We start from the raw sequence: 18,732 nt of genomic DNA on the forward strand, positions 1-18,732 counted from the left end.
CACTGCCATGCTCTGGTTCACAGCTGCCACCCTCTGGTGAACCACTGCCACCCACTGGTTCATGCCTGCCACCCTCTAGTTTATCACTGCCACCCTCTGGTTCATCACTGCCGCTCTTTGGTTCACCATTTCCACCCTCTGGTTCACCACTGCCACCCTCTGGTTCACGCCTTCCACCCTCTAGTTTATCACTGCCACCCTCTGTTTCATCACTGCGACCCTCTGGTTCACCATTGCCACCCTCTGGTTCACCACTGCCACCCCCTGGTTCATCACAGCACCCTCCAGTTCACCACTGCCACCCTCTGGTTCGCCCCTGCCACCATCTGGTTCATCACTGCCACCCTCTGGTTCATCACTGCCACCCTCTGGTGTACCACTGCCGCCCTCAGGTTCATCACTGCCACCCTCTGGTTCACCACTGCAACCCTCTGGTTCATCACTGTCACCCTCTGGTTCACCACTGCCACCCTCCGGTTAATCACTGCCACCATCTGGTTCACCACTGCCACCCTCTGGTTCATCACTGTCACCGTCTGGTTCATCACTGCCACCCTCTGGTTCATCACAGCCCCCTCTGGTTCACCACTGCCACCCTCTAGTTCACCACTGACACCCTCTGGTTCACCACTGCCACCCTATGGTTTATCACTGCCAGCCTCTGGTTCACCACTGCCACCCTCTGGTTCATCACTGTCAACCTCTGGTTCATCACTGCCACCCTCAGGTTCATCACTGCCACCCTCTGGTTCATCACAGCACCCTCTTGTTCACCACTGCCACCCTCTGGTTCACCACTGCCACTCTCTGGTTCACCACTACCACCCTCTGGTTCAACACTGCACCCTCTGGTTCACAACTGCACCTTCTGGTTCATCACAGCACCCTCTGATTCACCACTGCCACCCTCTGGTTCACCACTGCCACCCTCTGGTTCATCACAGCACCCTCTGGTTCACAACTGCACCTTCTGGTTCATCGCAGCACCCTCTGTTTCACCACTGTAGATTATGGGGAGAAAGCACACCTGCCCAGCCTCAACCGGAGGCTGGTTAATGTGTTACTGAATTTGAGCTTCAAGTCCGGCATCTGCTTCCTTATCTGTAAGTGCTTCCTGTTGTGGTTACTTTTTGTCATAGCCTGGAGCATTGTGCCTTACTTGTAACTATTCTCTGACCCTGCTTCGAGGGGGAGAGCAGGGTCAGAGAAAGTTGCAAGTAGGCAACAACTCTGGAGGCACCGCTCAGGAAGCACTTACAGGGTTACAGCAGGTGCCCGAGTTGAAGTTAATATTTTTGTAACCATTTTGTAAATGGTTACAGAGAAATTAGCTTCAACTTGGGCACCTGCTGTAACATTGTAAGTGCTTCATGTACTTCAGTTTTTGAAAATCCGTCCCACACGCAATTTCGCTGATTTTTCTGCAATTTCGCGAGATTCGCAAACCGCGAAATTGCAAAAAATCTGCAAATTCCGTGAACGGAACGGATTTTACGCCCATGCTTAATTTATTGCTACTGGTCATCATCCCACTTTAGAGTAATGCTGTAGGTACCATTGTATTTAGTAATGTTCCTTCTCTACAACTTGGTATTGGAATGTGTTCTTAATCCTTTTCACAAGAGCAATTCCAGCCAGAGGTCCTGACTCATCGAAGTATCAATTTTCCATCAGTTACTTCGTCCACTTTCTTATGTTTGATCTGGTTTGGTATCATATGATCTCAGCTTATCCTTGATGATGGGCTAACCAGTGACCACAGGCTCAACACACATCAGAAATAAAGTAATGAAGATAAAGATGTTGATTCCGATGTTGTTCTGAAAGCATTTGTACCAAATCTGTTCTCGAATGCTTTCTGGACGACTCAGATCAAGGGAGTCCTTCCGAGTGAATTAGATGTATCCAGATGCTTCCGGATATGATTCGGTCACACTCCCATTTACTTCAGTGGGAGCCTGTGTTCCGAACGAGAACACAGGCTCCCTTTGAAGAAAGCAGTGGTTGGGGAAATCCTTACATCTTATAGCGGGGTGCCTGCCACAATGTGCATGGTTAGAAAGGCGGGTCCCTTGGGTACCCCCCCCCCCACAGGCTCGATTCAGAAGGCCCGGGTGAATGAGGGCCTGCTATGGGATCTCAAAGACAGATTCTGGCAGCTGATTTTTCTGGAGGAACCGATTCAGAACAGCTGTCTGAATTGGTCATTGTATTCGCTCACACTAAAACCGAGTCCCTTGAGCTGTACGATTTGGCTCAGAAAGACACGTCCTGTCCCAATGCCTTTCAGAACCGATTCAGACAGCCCTACCAGTTTCCAGGCATCATACTCGGTTGCTGCGAAGTCTGTACCATTCAGTCAGAAACAAGTGTTCCGGATTGGATTTGGCAAACATGACCATCTGAATAACATCGAAATCGACCCCAAAATATTGTGAGACAACAGAAGTCAGAGATCCAGGAGAAAGACATTTCAAGGTAGAACTTTACAGTGTTGAAGGAAGGCATGGGAGATGAGGAGTCTTGTGCATAGATATTCTGACCTGGGAAGCTGGCATTCCTAGTGTGTCGTCTAGATTAATGGGGATCAAATGAGCTGTCTAGGCCAATGTCCAGGGGAATATATTGTCCAACTGTGTCACCAGGTGCAAGGGTATTGCATTTTCTGATATGAGGACTTGACTTTCTCTCGCAGCTTCTCCCAGCTCTTCAGTAAGAATTGCCTGTGGGCAGAAAGTGATTCTGGGCAGCAGTGGTACCCAGTTGATTTCAATCTAAAGATGTTTCATACAGTTACAACAAAGCACTGCTTTGTCAGCAAACTTCAGTAAAACCTAAAATTAGAATTAGCTTTAAGTTTTAGAACAAAAGGCAATGACCAGTCCGACAATTCAATGTCCTCAACCAATTCCTAGCTGAAAAAAATGAAATCCAAACCTTTTGTATCTTGTGGCGGCAAGGCTCTTTTTCCAAAGTCTCTTCATCTCTTTCTTCTCTGCTTCCTTCTAGTTTACTTCCCCTCTACTGTTCACATCCTCTCCTTTACCACCTCCATTTTACTGCTCCTCTATCTCATTTCTTTAATCTTCATCCCCTTCCTCTACTTTGATTACCCAGACCCTGTTTGCCCTCTTCAATCTCTCTTCCCTATCCCAAACTCCTTCACCAGCCTTCCTCATACTACTTTCTCCCTCTTTTTTTGTTCCTCTTCCACCGCCATTCACCTCCTGATCCTTTCTTGGATTCTTCCTCCTCACCTACTACCATCTTCCCCTTCCCCTTCACAACTCAACTTCTATTTCCCACTCCCCCCTCTTCCACACTCCTTTCTACTTTGCACCACTCTACTGCCATCTTTTCACCCTGCTCCCTCTACTATTCTTATTCTTCTCCCTTTCACATATGCCATCACTACTTGCCCCTCCATCCCACAACCTGCCCCGCCCCCTCATTCTGACCCCCAGGCTTGCACTGCACACCCCTGTTCTTATGCCTGTTTCCCCTACTCTATCTCAGGTGTATTAGTTCTCTTTAATTCTTCTTGGCTGGTGTTCTGTTTTCACCAAGTTTTAATGTAATCCACAACCTTGTTTGCTCCTTACTGTTGCCACTGCGTAAAGTGTTGCTGACACCCTTGGGTAGAGGCATGCTATAGAACAATGCAAATCAATAAATATGTAAACGACCTTGGTGGTAGATGTCACTCTGTACATCAACTCCAGTGCAGAGCTCCTGGCTTTATTTACATCCTACTGTGATGCTCCATAAGCTCTCAACCAAGAAGTCTTGGAAAATGACCCTCTTAAGACTCTACTTAACCTCCTCTCGAGGCAGCATTGCCCGTAGATATATCTGCAGCACATGCTGAAGCATCCGCCACTGTACCGACACACATAGGGTCAGATTTATATCTTGGCGGATGGGTCACAATGATTATATCCTATGGGATTTATATTTCACCTGACGTGATATCCAACACTGTTGTGATAGAGTAACCTGACCCCCAAGATCTATATCAGGCCCATCGGTCCCCCACCTTGCTGGCAGTGCTTGCTAAAGTAGGCTTCTTATAATTGATTGTGACTGCACGAAGGGCATCTTACTCCCACCGACAGATATCCCTCTGATGCAAACTTCTACAGCTGTTATGTTTATATTTTTTTTCTTCCTGGTTGCACAGCACAAAATAAAAATAATTCTTGGCACCAAAGGAAACATTAATGTACATATTTAGCATCAATCAATAGCATTGAATTGCATATCTCAAAAAAGCATGTAAATAATATAGACAAACTAGCCAAGCTATGAGTGGTAAATGAGTGACTTCATTTTAAAGATTGTGTGACAATTGGCTTTGAACTTGTATCCACAGCAAATCACAACAAATTCAACCCCTCCAGTTCCTCCACATTCCAGGGGACCAGCACCAGCCTCTCTTGTGGCTACGGCACTGGAAGCATGACCGGGGTCCTGGGATACGACACGCTCCAGGTAGGTGGACTGCTGACCATGGACAATGGTAGCTGAGTGTGGTGGTAGTGTCAGAGACATGCTGCTTCTTTTATGCTTTCAGTGCTTACTTTGAGACAGTGGTTTCTGGTGCTCAGCATCAGCACTTAATTGTCAATACTGGAGCTTGTGGTAGTCTGACATAAGGTGGCACTATCTAGCTAACTTAGACATGACCACAACAACAGTTAATTATTTATTTAATGTACATTAAAAATGACTATCACTTGACGCCCAAGCCAGTCTTATAGCGTTCGGTGCCTGAAAGAGTAGCAACTGTCACTCTTGTAGGAGTACGCTGCTTAGAAGTTGTGTCGTTTCTACCATTGGCAGCGCTGTCAGGGGTAATGAGTGGTGTTAGCTGCATTGGCTTCCTAACAGGAGCCCTGGAACTTATTTTGTTTTACAAATTATACACTGTTGCTTTCAACAATTTCCTTCTCTCCCCCTTAGGTTGGAGGTCTGACCATCACCGAGCAGGTCTTCGGAGTAGCCTACACTGAAGCCCAGTTCTTCTACCAAATGCCTTTTGACGGGATCTTGGGAGTGGCCTTCCCAAGCCTTGCCCAGGATCAAGCCACCCCCGTCTTTGACAACATGTGGAGCCAGGGTCTGCTGGCACAGGACCTCTTCTCGGTCTATCTGAGCCCGTAAGTCACAGCTACCCATACGATCCATGTGTGCACCAGTGAATAATCACTGCATCCATGTGCTATGAGTGGCACAGTGCATCCCTAATCAGGCTTGGGTTATCCAAATGCAAAGTTAGCTTGTGAGGTCCTTGAAAAGAAGGAGACTTTGTACCGGTCTCTTCCAGCCAGCTCCAAGATCAGCATACTCCAATAGGCTCTCACAGGACACACTCAACCCATAGTCACACTACACCCTACCATTAGTAGTCAATTCATTAATTCATCCAACAATCCATCCATGCATCCATCCATTCATTCACCCATCCATCCATTCATTCATCCATCCATCCAATCATCGTTCATCCATTAATTCATTCTTGCTTGATTTATGTATAAACAATGTTTACTTCACTTCATGAAAGTATTTTCATTGGTGAAAAAGTAAAAAGTGCATGCTCAAATCCCCTGAAATGTGGTGACAGATTTTGAGCAACAAATAGCATTGCTCAATTTATGTTTCTAGCTAATTCAGTGCAGAGGAGAGAAAAGTAGATTCCTGTGGCTATACATGTTTACTTTTAGAGAAAGCACATCCTGTAATCTAATTTTCAGCTGATAAAACAAGGATTAAGAAATATTCATGAAAAAATACTTGAAGATGAAAATGTCCATAAAAAAGGTTGAAGATAAAAAAAAAAGTCCATGAAAGAGGATGGCTCTTGAGAGGAAAGATGCTGTTAGAAGGGAATGTTCATGAAGAATGGTAAGGAAGGAATGGAGTCCATGAAGAAGGATGGTTTTAGGAAGGAATGTCCATGTAGATCAAAACGAAAGAAGGAAGGTGTAGTTGTACCATTTAACGTGATTTGTATTTGCTAGGGGACCATGTTTTCACAAACCCATGGCTAGGTCCTGATGAGAACATAAATGTCTCTTGCAATATCGAAAGAGGTTGGATGGACTTGATTAGGGATTCATTCATTTTTCTAAATTCTGCAGGTTTATTTTGGTGTAGAATTTACATGGATTATGCATCTCTCTTGGTAAAGGCAGCTTATGGAAAGGTTTTTGGTATTTGACCTATCAGGTGGGCATTAAGGTTGTAGGTAAAACTGTGAGGAGTGAAGTTCATGGGACTAGTGTATTCTTGCTCACAGGCTAAACATTAGTGTTTGGTTATTCACATGTCTTCATTGTGAAGCAGAGCCATTTAAGGGGAAAGAGTCCTGTGTATGGAGTTACCTGCCCCGGGGGGGATTGTACCTGGCTTGGAGGGTGGTGGTTGAAGGCTTGGAGAAGGCAAAATTACCTGGGAGGTTGTGTTGTGAAACTATGTAACCTTTTTTAAACCAAACTTGAATGCCATCTCCCTTTGATAGGCGTCCATTTGGGATAATTGAAGATAAGTGGCTGTGATCTTAGCATCTGCTGCAGGCGTATGGTTCAGTGGTCTTTAGATCTTTAAATGACAATGTTCCACACATACGGTTCAGGGATCTTTAGGTCTTTGAAGAATGATGTTCCAAGCATTTGGTTCAGAGATCTTTAGATCTTTAAAGGACAATGTTCCACACATAGGGTTCATGGATCTTTAGATCTTTAAAGGACAATGTTCCACACATAGGGTTCATGGACCTTTAGATCTTTGAAGGACGATGTTCGACGCATACGGTTCAGGGATCGTTAGATCTTTAAAGGACAATGTTCCGCACATAGGGTTCAGGGATCTTTAGATCTTTGAAGGACAATGTTCCACACAAAGGGTTCAGGGATCTTTAGATCTTTAAAGGACAATGTTCCACACATAGGTTTCAGGGATCTTTAGATCTTTGAAGGACGATGTTCCATGCATACGATTCATGGATCTTTAGATCTTCACAGGAGAATGTTCCGCACATAGGGTTCAGGGATCTTTAGATCTTTGAAGGACGATGTTCCACACATAGGGTTCAGGGATCTTTAGATCTTTAAAGGACAATGTTCCACACATAGGGTTCAGGGATCTTTAGATCTTTAAAGGACAATGTTCCGCACATAGGGTTCAAGGATCTTTAGATCTTTAAAGGACGATGTTCCACACATACGGTTCAGGGATCTTTAGATCTTTGAAGGACGATGTTCCACACATAGGGTTCAGGGATCTTTAGATCTTTGAAGGACGATGTTCCACACATAGGGTTCAGGGATCTTTAGATCTTTAAAGGACAATGTCCCACACATAGGGATCAGGGATCTTTAGATCTTTAAAGGACGATGTTCCACACATATGGTTCAGGGATCTTTAGATCTTTGAAGGACGATGTTCCATGCATACAGTTCAGGGATCTTTAGGTCTTTGAAGGATGATGTTCCAGGCATATGATTCAGGGGTCTTTAGATCTTTAAAGGATGATGTTGCACACATATGGTTGAGGGATCTTTAGGTCTTTAAAGGACAATGTCCGACACATATGGTTCAGGCATCTTTAGATCTTTGAAGGATGATGTTCCAGGCATATGGTTCAGGGATCTTTTGATCTCTTAAAGGACGATTTTCCATGCATGCGGTTCAGGGATATTTTGATCTTTAAAGGACAACGTCCCACGCATATGTTTCAGGGATCTTTAGATCTTTAAAGGACAGTGTTGAACACATAGGTTTCAGGGATCTTTTGATCTTTGAATGATCATTTGTGGTGACTCTGTCCAGATGGCATTACCAAAGCAAAATTGGTGATTTTGTATCATAATATGCTACTTGAAAAGAAAGTCATTGGAGCGATGATGTAAACACTGGGCCAACTAGCCTTGAGTCACTAATAATGTCACCCTGGCTTACTTCTCAGGATTGAGTAAGTGATGACCATGCAAATGTGTAAAATAGATGGAAGAAAGTGGCAGAGGGTGTTCTGTAGGACCAACAATACCAGGGATAAATGCCAAAGTGCCAAAGTAGTGTAACTTTTTCCATATTAAGCATGTGCGATGACACTGGACACAACTAAATTTATTATTTCAGGCAGAGACCAGGGCAAAACATGAGGCAGAGACCTGAACAGAGATGCGTAGGGGTATCCGGGCAGTGTTGAAGACAGAGAACAAAGCAGCATAGCAAAGCGAGATTGGGGCAGTGGGATGACACAGATTAGAGCGGTATTGTAGTCGGAGTACACCCTGGTATTTAAGATGGAGTTCAGGTAATTTGGGTAGAGACTAGGGCAGTATTAGGGGTGTTTACAAGGTATGGCAAGCAGAGATTAGGGCAGTTTTGAACGCAGAGATCAGGGCAGTATTTCAGACAGTGAGTAGAGCAGTCAAACCAGGGTGGTTGAAAGGAGCATTTTTAGTCTTTGAATGTAATGAGGGATGGAGGAATCCCAGAGGTTGTGCAGGGCACACCAGCCTTTGCAGTCTACTCCAGTGAAAAGAACACTGGCATAATGACAGCCTAGAGGCAAACTTTGCATTTCAATGTCAAGGCTAGAGTAGGAGTGAGAAGGCAGTTTTTGTGACTGAGGTAAGTTATGGAGAAGTACGGCAGTACTGAATTTCACTGAGAGTAGAGACCTTTGCGGATGAGGTGCCTGGGATATTGATTAATGGGTATTACTAGACATTGCTGAGGTGGCACGTCCAAAAGGTGATTCAGGGATAAACCTGTCACACATTCAGACCCAGTCTGTAGGATTTACCTGATGTCATCACTTAAAATGTCTGAACAGCGACTTCCCCTTGGTCTTCACAGGAGTGGGCAGAGCGGGAGCGTGATCACCTTCGGTGGCTATGACACAAATTACTACACCGGGAACATGAACTGGATCCCACTGTCTGCTGAGAGCTACTGGGAGATCACCTTGGAGAGGTAGGTCCTTCATCTACTGGTCATGTGAGTGGAATCGCAGATGCTCAGGGCTATCACGGAAGCTTTTGATGTTGTACATTGAGAGCCAAGACAAAGCAGTGAAACAGACTAAATGGATCAGAACTCCTAAATGTCAATCACCAATGATACATATGACAGCACTGACTCAAAGCCCACAGTAATGAGCAGAACATGTGAAATGCCTTTCCTTCCTCATCCTCGACCACGATGTGCAGTTTAGGCTCCATCGCATGCATTTAGACAGCCTGACCAACTTTGGAGAAGAATTGGTGAGAAGGGCTCAGGTTGGAAATGGCTTACTGCACCTGGATTCAAATTACGTTGTTGTTTGGGGTTACATTTCTAATCTTGCTTCACAGATTGAAAGAGCTGATGCAGTATGAGGAATTTTTTCACAATTGCAAATTCAGGAATGGGGCGGGTAGTTATCCATTTTTGTGAATGATTTGTCATGTAAACAGTGGCAAAAAATAGGTCTTGTCTGCATCCCTCTTGCTTCCTGTCCTATCCATTTCCATCAGTTACATTTTAAAATGTAAATCAAAATATTTTTGCATGAAGAATGTTCCATCGGTTGCAAGTTCTGCACATGAACAATTTCTTATTGGGAGTACTCCTAGAAAACAATTACTCACAACTTTTCCAGAACTACTGCACCTCACTCGACTTGAACTTTGACCATTAGCAACACATTTTAATTGCCCACAGAACCAGTACTGCTTCCACAAAACCTGGGGGTGGGGTTTGGGGGCGGGTGTCCACACCATGGAGGTTTATTAGCAAATGAGACAAATGCCAAGTCAGATTAGTTGGCGATAATCGCTACCTTTGTGAGATGTGCTAGGGAAAAACCACATAAATCCAGGAATTGTGGATTTACCACATACATCCGGGACTTAAGGAATCACTACATACGTCCGGGATTTATGTAATTATCACATACATCCAGGATTTCTGGAAATATCACATACATACAGGAAATATGTAATCTGAACATACATACAGGATTATGGAAGTCTAACATACATACCCAAATTACGGAATTACTACATGCATATGCTAATTATGGAATTACCATATAGATAAAGTCATTATGGAAGTACCACATACATACAGTAATTATGGATTTACCACATACATCCAGGATTTAGGGAAGTACCACCTACATACAGTAATTATGGAATCACCACATACATACTGTAATTATGGAATTGCCACATACATAAAATGATTATGGAAGTACCACATACATACAGTAATTATGGAATTACCACATACATCCAGGATTTAGGGAAGTACCACTTACATCCAGGAATTATGGAAGTACCACATACATACAATAATTATGGAATCACCACATACATTCTGTAATTATGTAATTACCACATAAATAAAGTAATTATGGAAGTACCACATACATACAGTATTATGAAATTATCACATACATCCAGGAATTAGGGAAGTACCACATACATCCAGGAATTATGGAAGTACCACATACATACAGTAATTATGGAATCACCACATACATACTGGAATTATGGAATTGCCACATACATAAAGTAATTATGGAAGTACCACATACATACAGTAATTATGGAATTATCACATACATCCAGGAATTAGGGAAGGACCACATACATCCAGGATTTATGCAAGTACCACATACATACTGGAATTATGGAAGTACCACGTACATACAGTAATTATGGAAGTACCAAAAAGAACTAGGAATTATGGTAGTACCATATACATACAGGAATTATGGAAGTACCACATACATACATACAGTATTTATGGAATTACCACATACATACTAGAATTCTGGAAATACTGTATACACACTGGAATTATGAAATTAGCATATACATGCAGTAATTATGGAATTATCACATACATACTGGAATTATGAAATTAGCATATACATAAAGGAATTATGGAATTACCACAAACATACAATGATAGAATTACCATATATTTCTGAAAGTGGGTTTTATCCGGCTTGGCCACAGCAGGCCAGCTGCTACCTTACTGCTAGGTTAATGCTGATGGAAAGGCTGTCCTCCAAGGGGGGGTGCTTACCAAGCAGTCTGTAAGAGCCCTGGACTGCCATGAAAAACAGAGTTTGTTTATGCAAATATATGATCCTTCTAAGAGGGTCAGCGTCAGGATTTCAGATCTATTTCATAGGCTAGGTAGGTTTCTATGTGATAGTTATGATCACCACAGTTATCCAAGCAAATTGAAAAATACACATTCATGTGAGACATCCTGGCAAACTTAAGACAAGTGTTAGTACACATGGGAAAAAACTTCAATAAAAGTTACAACCATGCTTCATAAAAATGAGATGTATTTCCCAGAGAGCGTTCATTTTTTAACCATATAATTCATCAAGCAAGGAACAGATGCGAATGTCTGTGTCATGTCAGCATCCCTGAAAGGGCCTGACTCACAAAGATAAACTTACACCAAAAGTCCAACTTTAATACTAGTAGAGTTAGACTTTAGGTCTAAACTAAGACTTTTGGTCTAAGTTTACCTTTGAGAATCAAGCCCTATATGCTTTAATTGTTTCCACTTCATGGTTGTCCAAGACAAAACTAGTGTTCAGAAGGCATAGTTAGATCTTTCGCCATCTTGATACGTTACGTCTGCTTCTTCCGCCCCAGCATCACCATGAACGGGAACGTCATTGCCTGCAATGGAGGTTGTCAAGCCATCGTGGACACCGGGACCTCCCTGATCTCAGGAACCTCTTCCGGAGTGGGCAGCATCCTCAATGCGATTGGAGCTTACCAGAACTCCAATGGGGAGGTAAGTGGCACGCGCCCCGCGTCAAGTCCAGAAACCGGCATTCACAGAAGAATGGGGCAGGAAGAGGCTCTGTAGGTACCTTTCACTGTCGTGTGTATTGTGCAATTTTAAAAGCACTTAGGGGCAGACTTTGTAAAGAAAAAGCCACGTGATTCACTAATATTTTGTATCAGTTCAATTCTCATGTTTCCTCCATACCATGTTATTCTTTATTAGGTTAAGTGAACATTTGAATATTTATAAACACACAGCAATGACAATAATCATATCTCTAAATACCCACATCCAAATGGACAAAACTCACTAACACAAGACACTATTTATTTGTAAATTATCAATTGCAATACAATGGGCCTGCTCCAGTTTAACCATGTACTCAGTTCATGGACATTTAATATCCACATCTTAACTTCTTTCAATTAGTGGTCACAAGCTTCATGCTGAACGATGCATTTTGGCCTTTGGTTAAATTTTCTGGTCTTTTGCAGGACTGATAAATGTAAGACAGCTTATTAATTAGTGCATATCACATACTTATCACTTAATACATATGCCTGTATATTCATATGCCCAGATGCATCAAGCATTTTTGGAGTCGCAAACGGTGCGATTCCTTAAAATCGGCCGTTTGCGACTCCAAAAATGCTTTTTGATATGCATCATTACTTTTTGTTAAAATTCGCTAATTTTGCGAATTTCTTAAATGCGATTGCATTTAAGGAATTGCAGTTGTGCGATTCCTTAAATGGAATGCATCATTGTAAAAAAAATTGCGAATTTTAAAATTGCAAGTGCAAATTACCACGAGTTTGAACCTCGTGGTAATTTGGACAATTGTTTAAAAAAGCACAAAAATGCATTTTTTAAACTGTTAAGTTACAGACACACATGTCCTTAGGACATGTGTGTATGTAACTTACATGTAAAAGTGCATTTCATGGGTGCAGGGGGGGTCCTTTGGACCCCCCTCTCCACCCTTGAAATGCTTTGTTGAATTCCGATTTTCAAATTGCGAATTCGCAATTCCCATTCATTCCTATGGGCATTTCAGCCCATAGGAATGAATGGGAATTGCGAATTCGCTATTTGAAACTCGCAATTTTATTGCGATTCGGTAAAAATTGCGATTTTTACCGAATCTCAATAAAATTGAGACATAAATGATGCATTGCCATTTGCGATTCCTTATTTGCGATTCCTTATTTTTCGCAAATAAGGAATCGCAAAGGACAACGTTGATGCATCTACCCAATAATATTTATGAAACTTAGCATAGTGACATATTTGCTACTGTTTTGGTCATTTGATTACAGTCTGCTGATTGTTCATGAGAAGATAATTTATAAAGCTCTAAGATGAAACTTTGAGGGAGATTTTTATTTCAAAGCAGTTGGAGTTAGGCTTTACAAAGGAGGGGTAAAGCAGATGGAAATAGGCAGAGAGCAAACAAGAGGGATGTAGAGAAGGTTTGGAGAGAATGGGAGGAAAGGAGGTTGAATTGAAGGAAAGGATGAGGTGGGGTAGGGAGGATGTTGAGAGAAGTAATTTATTCATTTATCAAAATATATATCTATATATTTTCAATCAACAGACAGGTACGCTGCTCTCCAGGAACTCTAACTATTTTAGAGTTTTTAATGATCTTCTGACAAACGTCGACATGTTTCGACGCCCAGGTCTTTCTCACCTGGAGAGCATCCTGGCTGCAATTCCTCACTTTGTAGACCAGTTAGACCATTTAAAATTTAGAGAAATGGAATGAGGGTGTTCACTGAAATGTAAAAATGCATTTGTGTCAATTCCACCACAATTGCTTGGGATCACCATCAATTTAACTGTTATTTGCCCATTTGCTTTTTCTGTACAGGGCTCTGATGCTCTTCAATTCTGGTCATTGCTATTACAAATATAAATATGAAAAATGTGTATCTAAAGGTCAGAGAGGGAAAGATAGTCATCAGAGGCTTTGCTTGAGACTGAAGGTAAACAGGGGTGTGACTGTGAAGATTGTGGAAGACCAGACAGTGAATTTGTTTCAGATGGAATTTTTGAGATACAGGATACATTGTGGAAGAAAAAAAAACATGATGCATTTTGGGAGAAGAAAATGTGATGGTTTTCAGAATACCTTTGTGGGTACAGTGGTGTTGGTCAATGAAGATTTAGGACAAGCCTGCACTGAAAGAGGTAGCACCATATAACTCAAAAGACAAGAGGCGGAGGCAGGATGAAGAACAATTAAGAAAGGTAAAGACCAATGTCAAGCAGTTGTCAATGGTGCTGGAAAGATGAAAAAAGGGATAAAGTGATGTCTTACAAGAGAGATCTAGCACTACAGCAGCTGCTTAGGGGTATGAAGTCCTATACAATTGAGGAGAGTGCATTTCATCATGATAATGCAAAGAAACAGAAGCAAGAGCTTTGCACAAGACAAAATGCGAACGGTGTAGGACATGTAAGACATAGTGTGCAGTAGATGTGAGAAAGGAAGATGCAGATTGACAATGACCGGTTATTACAACCTATGAAAGGTTATGGTTTGAGGCCTTGACTAGGGAGCTTCTAGTTAATTATCCTCTTTAACCTTTGTATAGAGTAGCATATTTTATGTCATCTTAATTTCTAGTTTCCTTTAATAACAATATTATAGTATTGTAGTTACAATGAAGATAAGAATGACTTGTGTGCCCAATCAAATTCCTAACTGATTCCTTGTCCTTTTTTCTCCCCCCTAGTACCAAGTAAACTGCAACTCCATCAGCTCCCTGCCTGATATTGTCTTCAATATCAACGGTGTTGGATACCCAGTGCCTGCCAGCGCCTACATAAATGAGGTAAAGCTCTTGCATCTTACGACCTGTTTTAAAATTATGCAGTAATGGAAAATCTCCTGGTTTGTAGTTATAGAGTTGACCTCGCCTTTAGAGGATTAGCCTCTATTGCCTCTGGTGGCATTACCTTTGCCGCAGGGTGAGAATGGTGGAGGTACTGCCATTATCATATCCCGGAAAGAATGAGTAATTGTGTTGCACCTTGCACCTAGTTGAGTGACACATTGCCTACAGTGCACACAAAATCAATCAATCAATCAATCAGAGTACTTGTAAATCGCGCTACTCACCCGTGAGGTTCTCATGGCGCTAAGGGGAGGGGGTGCCGCTACTGCTCGAAGGGCCAGGCCTTGAGGAGTCTTCTGAAGGTGAGTAGGTCTTGGGTCTGCCGTAGGTGGGTAGGGAGGGTGTTCCAGGTCTTGGCGGCGAGGTAGGAGAAGGATTTGCCGCCGGAGGTTGTTCGTTGGATGCGGGGGACAGCGGCGAGGGCGAGGCTGGCGGAGCGGAGCTGGCAGGTTGAAGTGTAGAAGTTGAGTCTACTGTTCAGGTAGGCTGGTCCGGCGTTGTGGAGTGGTCTGTGTTCGTGGGTGAGGAGCTTGAAGGTGATCTTCTTGTCGAAGGGGAGCCAGTGTAGGTCTCTCAGGTGGGGGGTGATGTGGCTGCGGCGGGGGACGTTGACGATCAGTCAACCAAAACCGAAAAAGAACCTTTTGGTGTTATTTATACATGTTTGATATGTTTGTGTGTTACTTAGAACCTTTTCGCACTCACAGGTCCTCATTTAAAATGAGGCTGCACCATCCGAGCATCACTTTTCGCGACGCTCTGGTTGTGCAGGAGTCTGCTCCATATTTACCAGGCAGCACTAAGCCACTTTGCATGGCTTAATGCTGCCATGTAAATATTGTTCCCTTTAACACAATTTTCTTTGTTAAAGTGGTGTGCAATGTGTGTTTCTGGGGGGCGTTCTCAGCAACACCCATGTCTTTTTGACACTGTCCCAGATTCATGAGGAATAACAACTCTGAGGCAGTGCCAAAAATGTACGCTTGCCAAAGGGAGGCGTAAAGGGGTCTAACTAGGAGAACTACCTTTATTTCTCTGTGTTTTTCCTTTTTGCAGATTACATAGAAAGAGGAAAAGTCTCTTTTGATTGTTTTTGTGCAAGAAGGTTTCCCTTCCTGCATAAAAAATGTACCCCCACAGCGCAGGCACCCTTGCACCATCGTCCAAAGGTGCCTGTGTTGGGGCATGACACCCCATTGTTTACTAGTGCAGGGGAAAAGGACAGGAATGCAGCATATCAGCAGGGACGGGTCCTCTATTTGAGGAGAGGAGCGTCGCCCCACAAGCCCCGGAGCTGATAAAAACAGTAGTAACGTTTATTTATTACCGTTTTATTTTTCAGCAACCCACCCTGAACTGAGTGTCAGGATGGGGTAGGGCCAGTGCTGCTGAGTGGCAGCAGCAGGGAGCTGTGCGCTTTAAAATGCACATGTCTTTTTGGCCCGCCTTCTTTTGACGACCATCCAGACAAAAGCATTTTAAAGTTCTCTAACCTAGATGTCTCAGGCAGCTGGGTTAGAGAAAGCGCAGGCCTCCATTGCTCCTAGGAGTGCTGAGAGAGGCTGCTCTATCCAACTCTAGCACTGCTTTCATGCTGTGAATCAGGACCTTCCTGGAAGACACCTGAGGGAGGAGGTTGTCGCACTGCAAAGGTAAGTGAATTTATTAATGAATTTTTTGTGAAAACCACATCGCGACTCCTGCTCCACTATACTTGGTACAAGCCAGCCCCCACTACATATCTGATAGATACGGCGCAATACTGCCCTTTTCTTTTGCCGTCGGGCAGCGGGCCAGGAAGGCCTGCGGCACTGCCCCATGGCATAATCTTGTAAATAAGGCCCACAGTTAATATGTCCTTTGCAACAAGAGTTTGTGTACAATTTAAGGGCATATTTACAAGCCCATATCGCCACAAAAACATCACTTTTAGCGACGTTCCTTTGGCGATACGGGCCTCGCCTTATTTAGAAGGTGGCATTAAGCTTAACACAGTTTTGTAAATAAGGTACCTTTTCATGCTATCCTTACCATGAAAGGAATGGGTAATGGGTGTTGCGGTGGGCGTTCCACTGCAACACCCATTGATTTTTTGGATGCTAACCCCTATTTTCAAGTGTTGTGTTTCTCTGTGTGCTGCACTGTTCCGAACACATAGAACCAGCAAATCCCCATGAGTGATTGTTTATGTGCAGGAAGGATTACCTTCTTGCACATAAACAATCATTACAAAAATTACGATTTGCAACTTCTATGTGTGTTGTCATCACCATCATTCCATCTATGCACGCACCCTTGTATTAAGGTGCAAAGGTGCCTGCGTTGGAGCGAAGCGTTTCAAAAGGGGGTGGTGATGGACGGAGCATCTGAACCAATCAAACACTCACACCCAGTCAAAAGATCTGGGTTTAATCCATCACCGTTCTTTAGCCCACTCTGCGACCCCAGTTCAGACATGGCTATATGCAAATCAGTCTGACCCCATGCCTCATGGGAACAGTCCAACCCGAACTGCCAAGCCATGCCTTCCCTGGACTAGAACAAGGTGCAAAGGGGCCTACGTTGGAGCTAGGCAGCTTAATTTAACGCTAGGGGAAATGCAGGGGTGCGCTGTATGCTTGTAAATACAGTGCATCCCAGCATTTTCAGAATGATGGAGCGTGGTGTTAGCATGTTGTTCTCAACACTGCGGTCCGCCATTTCCTTGTACATATTTTGCTAAGGGGCATATGTACAAGCCCCTATAGACACTGGAACTTTTCCTTTTTTGACATTGCGGTTGCGATGGTGGCTTTGCCTTATTTACAAGGCAGCGTCAAGTCACTTATGGCTTAACGCTGCCTTGTAAATAAGGCACCCTTACACGCTATGCTTAGCGTGAAAGGGGAGGGCAATGGGTGTTGCAGTGGGCGTTCAACCACAACACCCATTGATTCTGACACTGCCTTCTGATTTCAAGGGAGGCGTAAATAGGAGGCAGCACCAGAATTAAGAGCAGGGAAACTTGGTATTAACCTGGCGAAGCGTAGACATGTTTCTTAATTTCTCCTTGTTTTTGCTGTTTTCATGTGTGCTGCGTTGTATCCACGGATGGGCCAGACAGTGAATGTAGATGCTTGTGTTCGCAGTTTTAAAGTAGCCCTCCTTGTGAGATCCGCCTGCTGCAGGGTTTCTAGAAGAAAGGTTTTGATAATCGAGCTGTACATGTTCAAGACACAACTTTGGATTACAGCAGACACACTGACAGCATCAAGAATACCACCGGGAACCAGGCTGGGCAAACAAAAGTCCATGTTCTAATGTATTTACTGATGAATTCTTCATATGAATTTTCTCCCACAGAACTACTGCACCAGCAACTTCCAGACCATGCCCGCTGGCTTCTGGATCCTGGGAGACGTCTTTATCAGGGAATACTACGTCGTCTTCGACAGAGCTGGCAACTACATCGGTCTGGCCAATGTCGCCTGAGGATGGACGCGATCCACAGCCTTTTATATTTGAGGAGTGAAAGTTGAATGAAAGGAGCATGGCTGCTCTAGACACATGCCTGTGTGTCCATCAGTCCTGGAGAGAGCAATAAAGCATGTCACTGAATACACAAATAATTGAATGACTGCTTCTTCATTGCTGGTGTGGAAATGCAAGCCATTATTCATACATGTAGGCCTAACTTCAATTAGGTTGAGCCAAAGGGAGCAATGACCAGAAAAGCTGGCTTCTGAGTGCTTTTTGCTAAGATGTTAGTGGCCTTTGAAGCTGTGAGTAGAGGTGACTCCAGAGCACTGGCACCAGTATGGAGGACGCTGAGCGCCATAGATGCATTGTTTTTACAATACTGGGGATTAAATTAATGATGCTGCACGGCACCAGGCCCAAAAGGGGCACAATGCTGGAGTTGGTCATAAGACATATACAACTACAACGAGTCAAAAAAACAGAGCAATGGCATTGAGTGAGACAAGTAGCCTACTGAATCGAGACCACTGTAATATAATGTGAAAGTTGAAAAACT

At 43.4% G+C, this 18,732-nt stretch overlaps 1 protein-coding gene across 1 annotated transcript in view; it reads left to right on the plus strand.

Moving 5' to 3' along the window:
- LOC147693262 (pepsin A-like) overlaps nucleotides 1–18,325 on the plus strand; it is a 30,954-nt gene extending 12,629 nt beyond the window's left edge. Inside the window, exons 4-9 of the mRNA XM_086933657.1 lie at nucleotides 4,373–4,491; nucleotides 4,963–5,159; nucleotides 8,866–8,982; nucleotides 11,676–11,820; nucleotides 14,556–14,654; nucleotides 18,060–18,325. Of these exons, the coding sequence (XP_086789783.1) occupies nucleotides 4,373–4,491; nucleotides 4,963–5,159; nucleotides 8,866–8,982; nucleotides 11,676–11,820; nucleotides 14,556–14,654; nucleotides 18,060–18,188 (806 nt within the window). The 3' untranslated portion in view covers nucleotides 18,189–18,325. The remainder of the gene's footprint in view (nucleotides 1–4,372; nucleotides 4,492–4,962; nucleotides 5,160–8,865; nucleotides 8,983–11,675; nucleotides 11,821–14,555; nucleotides 14,655–18,059) is intronic.
- Nucleotides 18,326–18,732: the final 407 nt, after the last annotated feature.

Source organism: Lissotriton vulgaris, chromosome 8, assembly GCF_964263255.1.
Source record: "Lissotriton vulgaris chromosome 8, aLisVul1.2, whole genome shotgun sequence".
Taxonomy (NCBI): Eukaryota; Metazoa; Chordata; class Amphibia; order Caudata; family Salamandridae; genus Lissotriton; species Lissotriton vulgaris.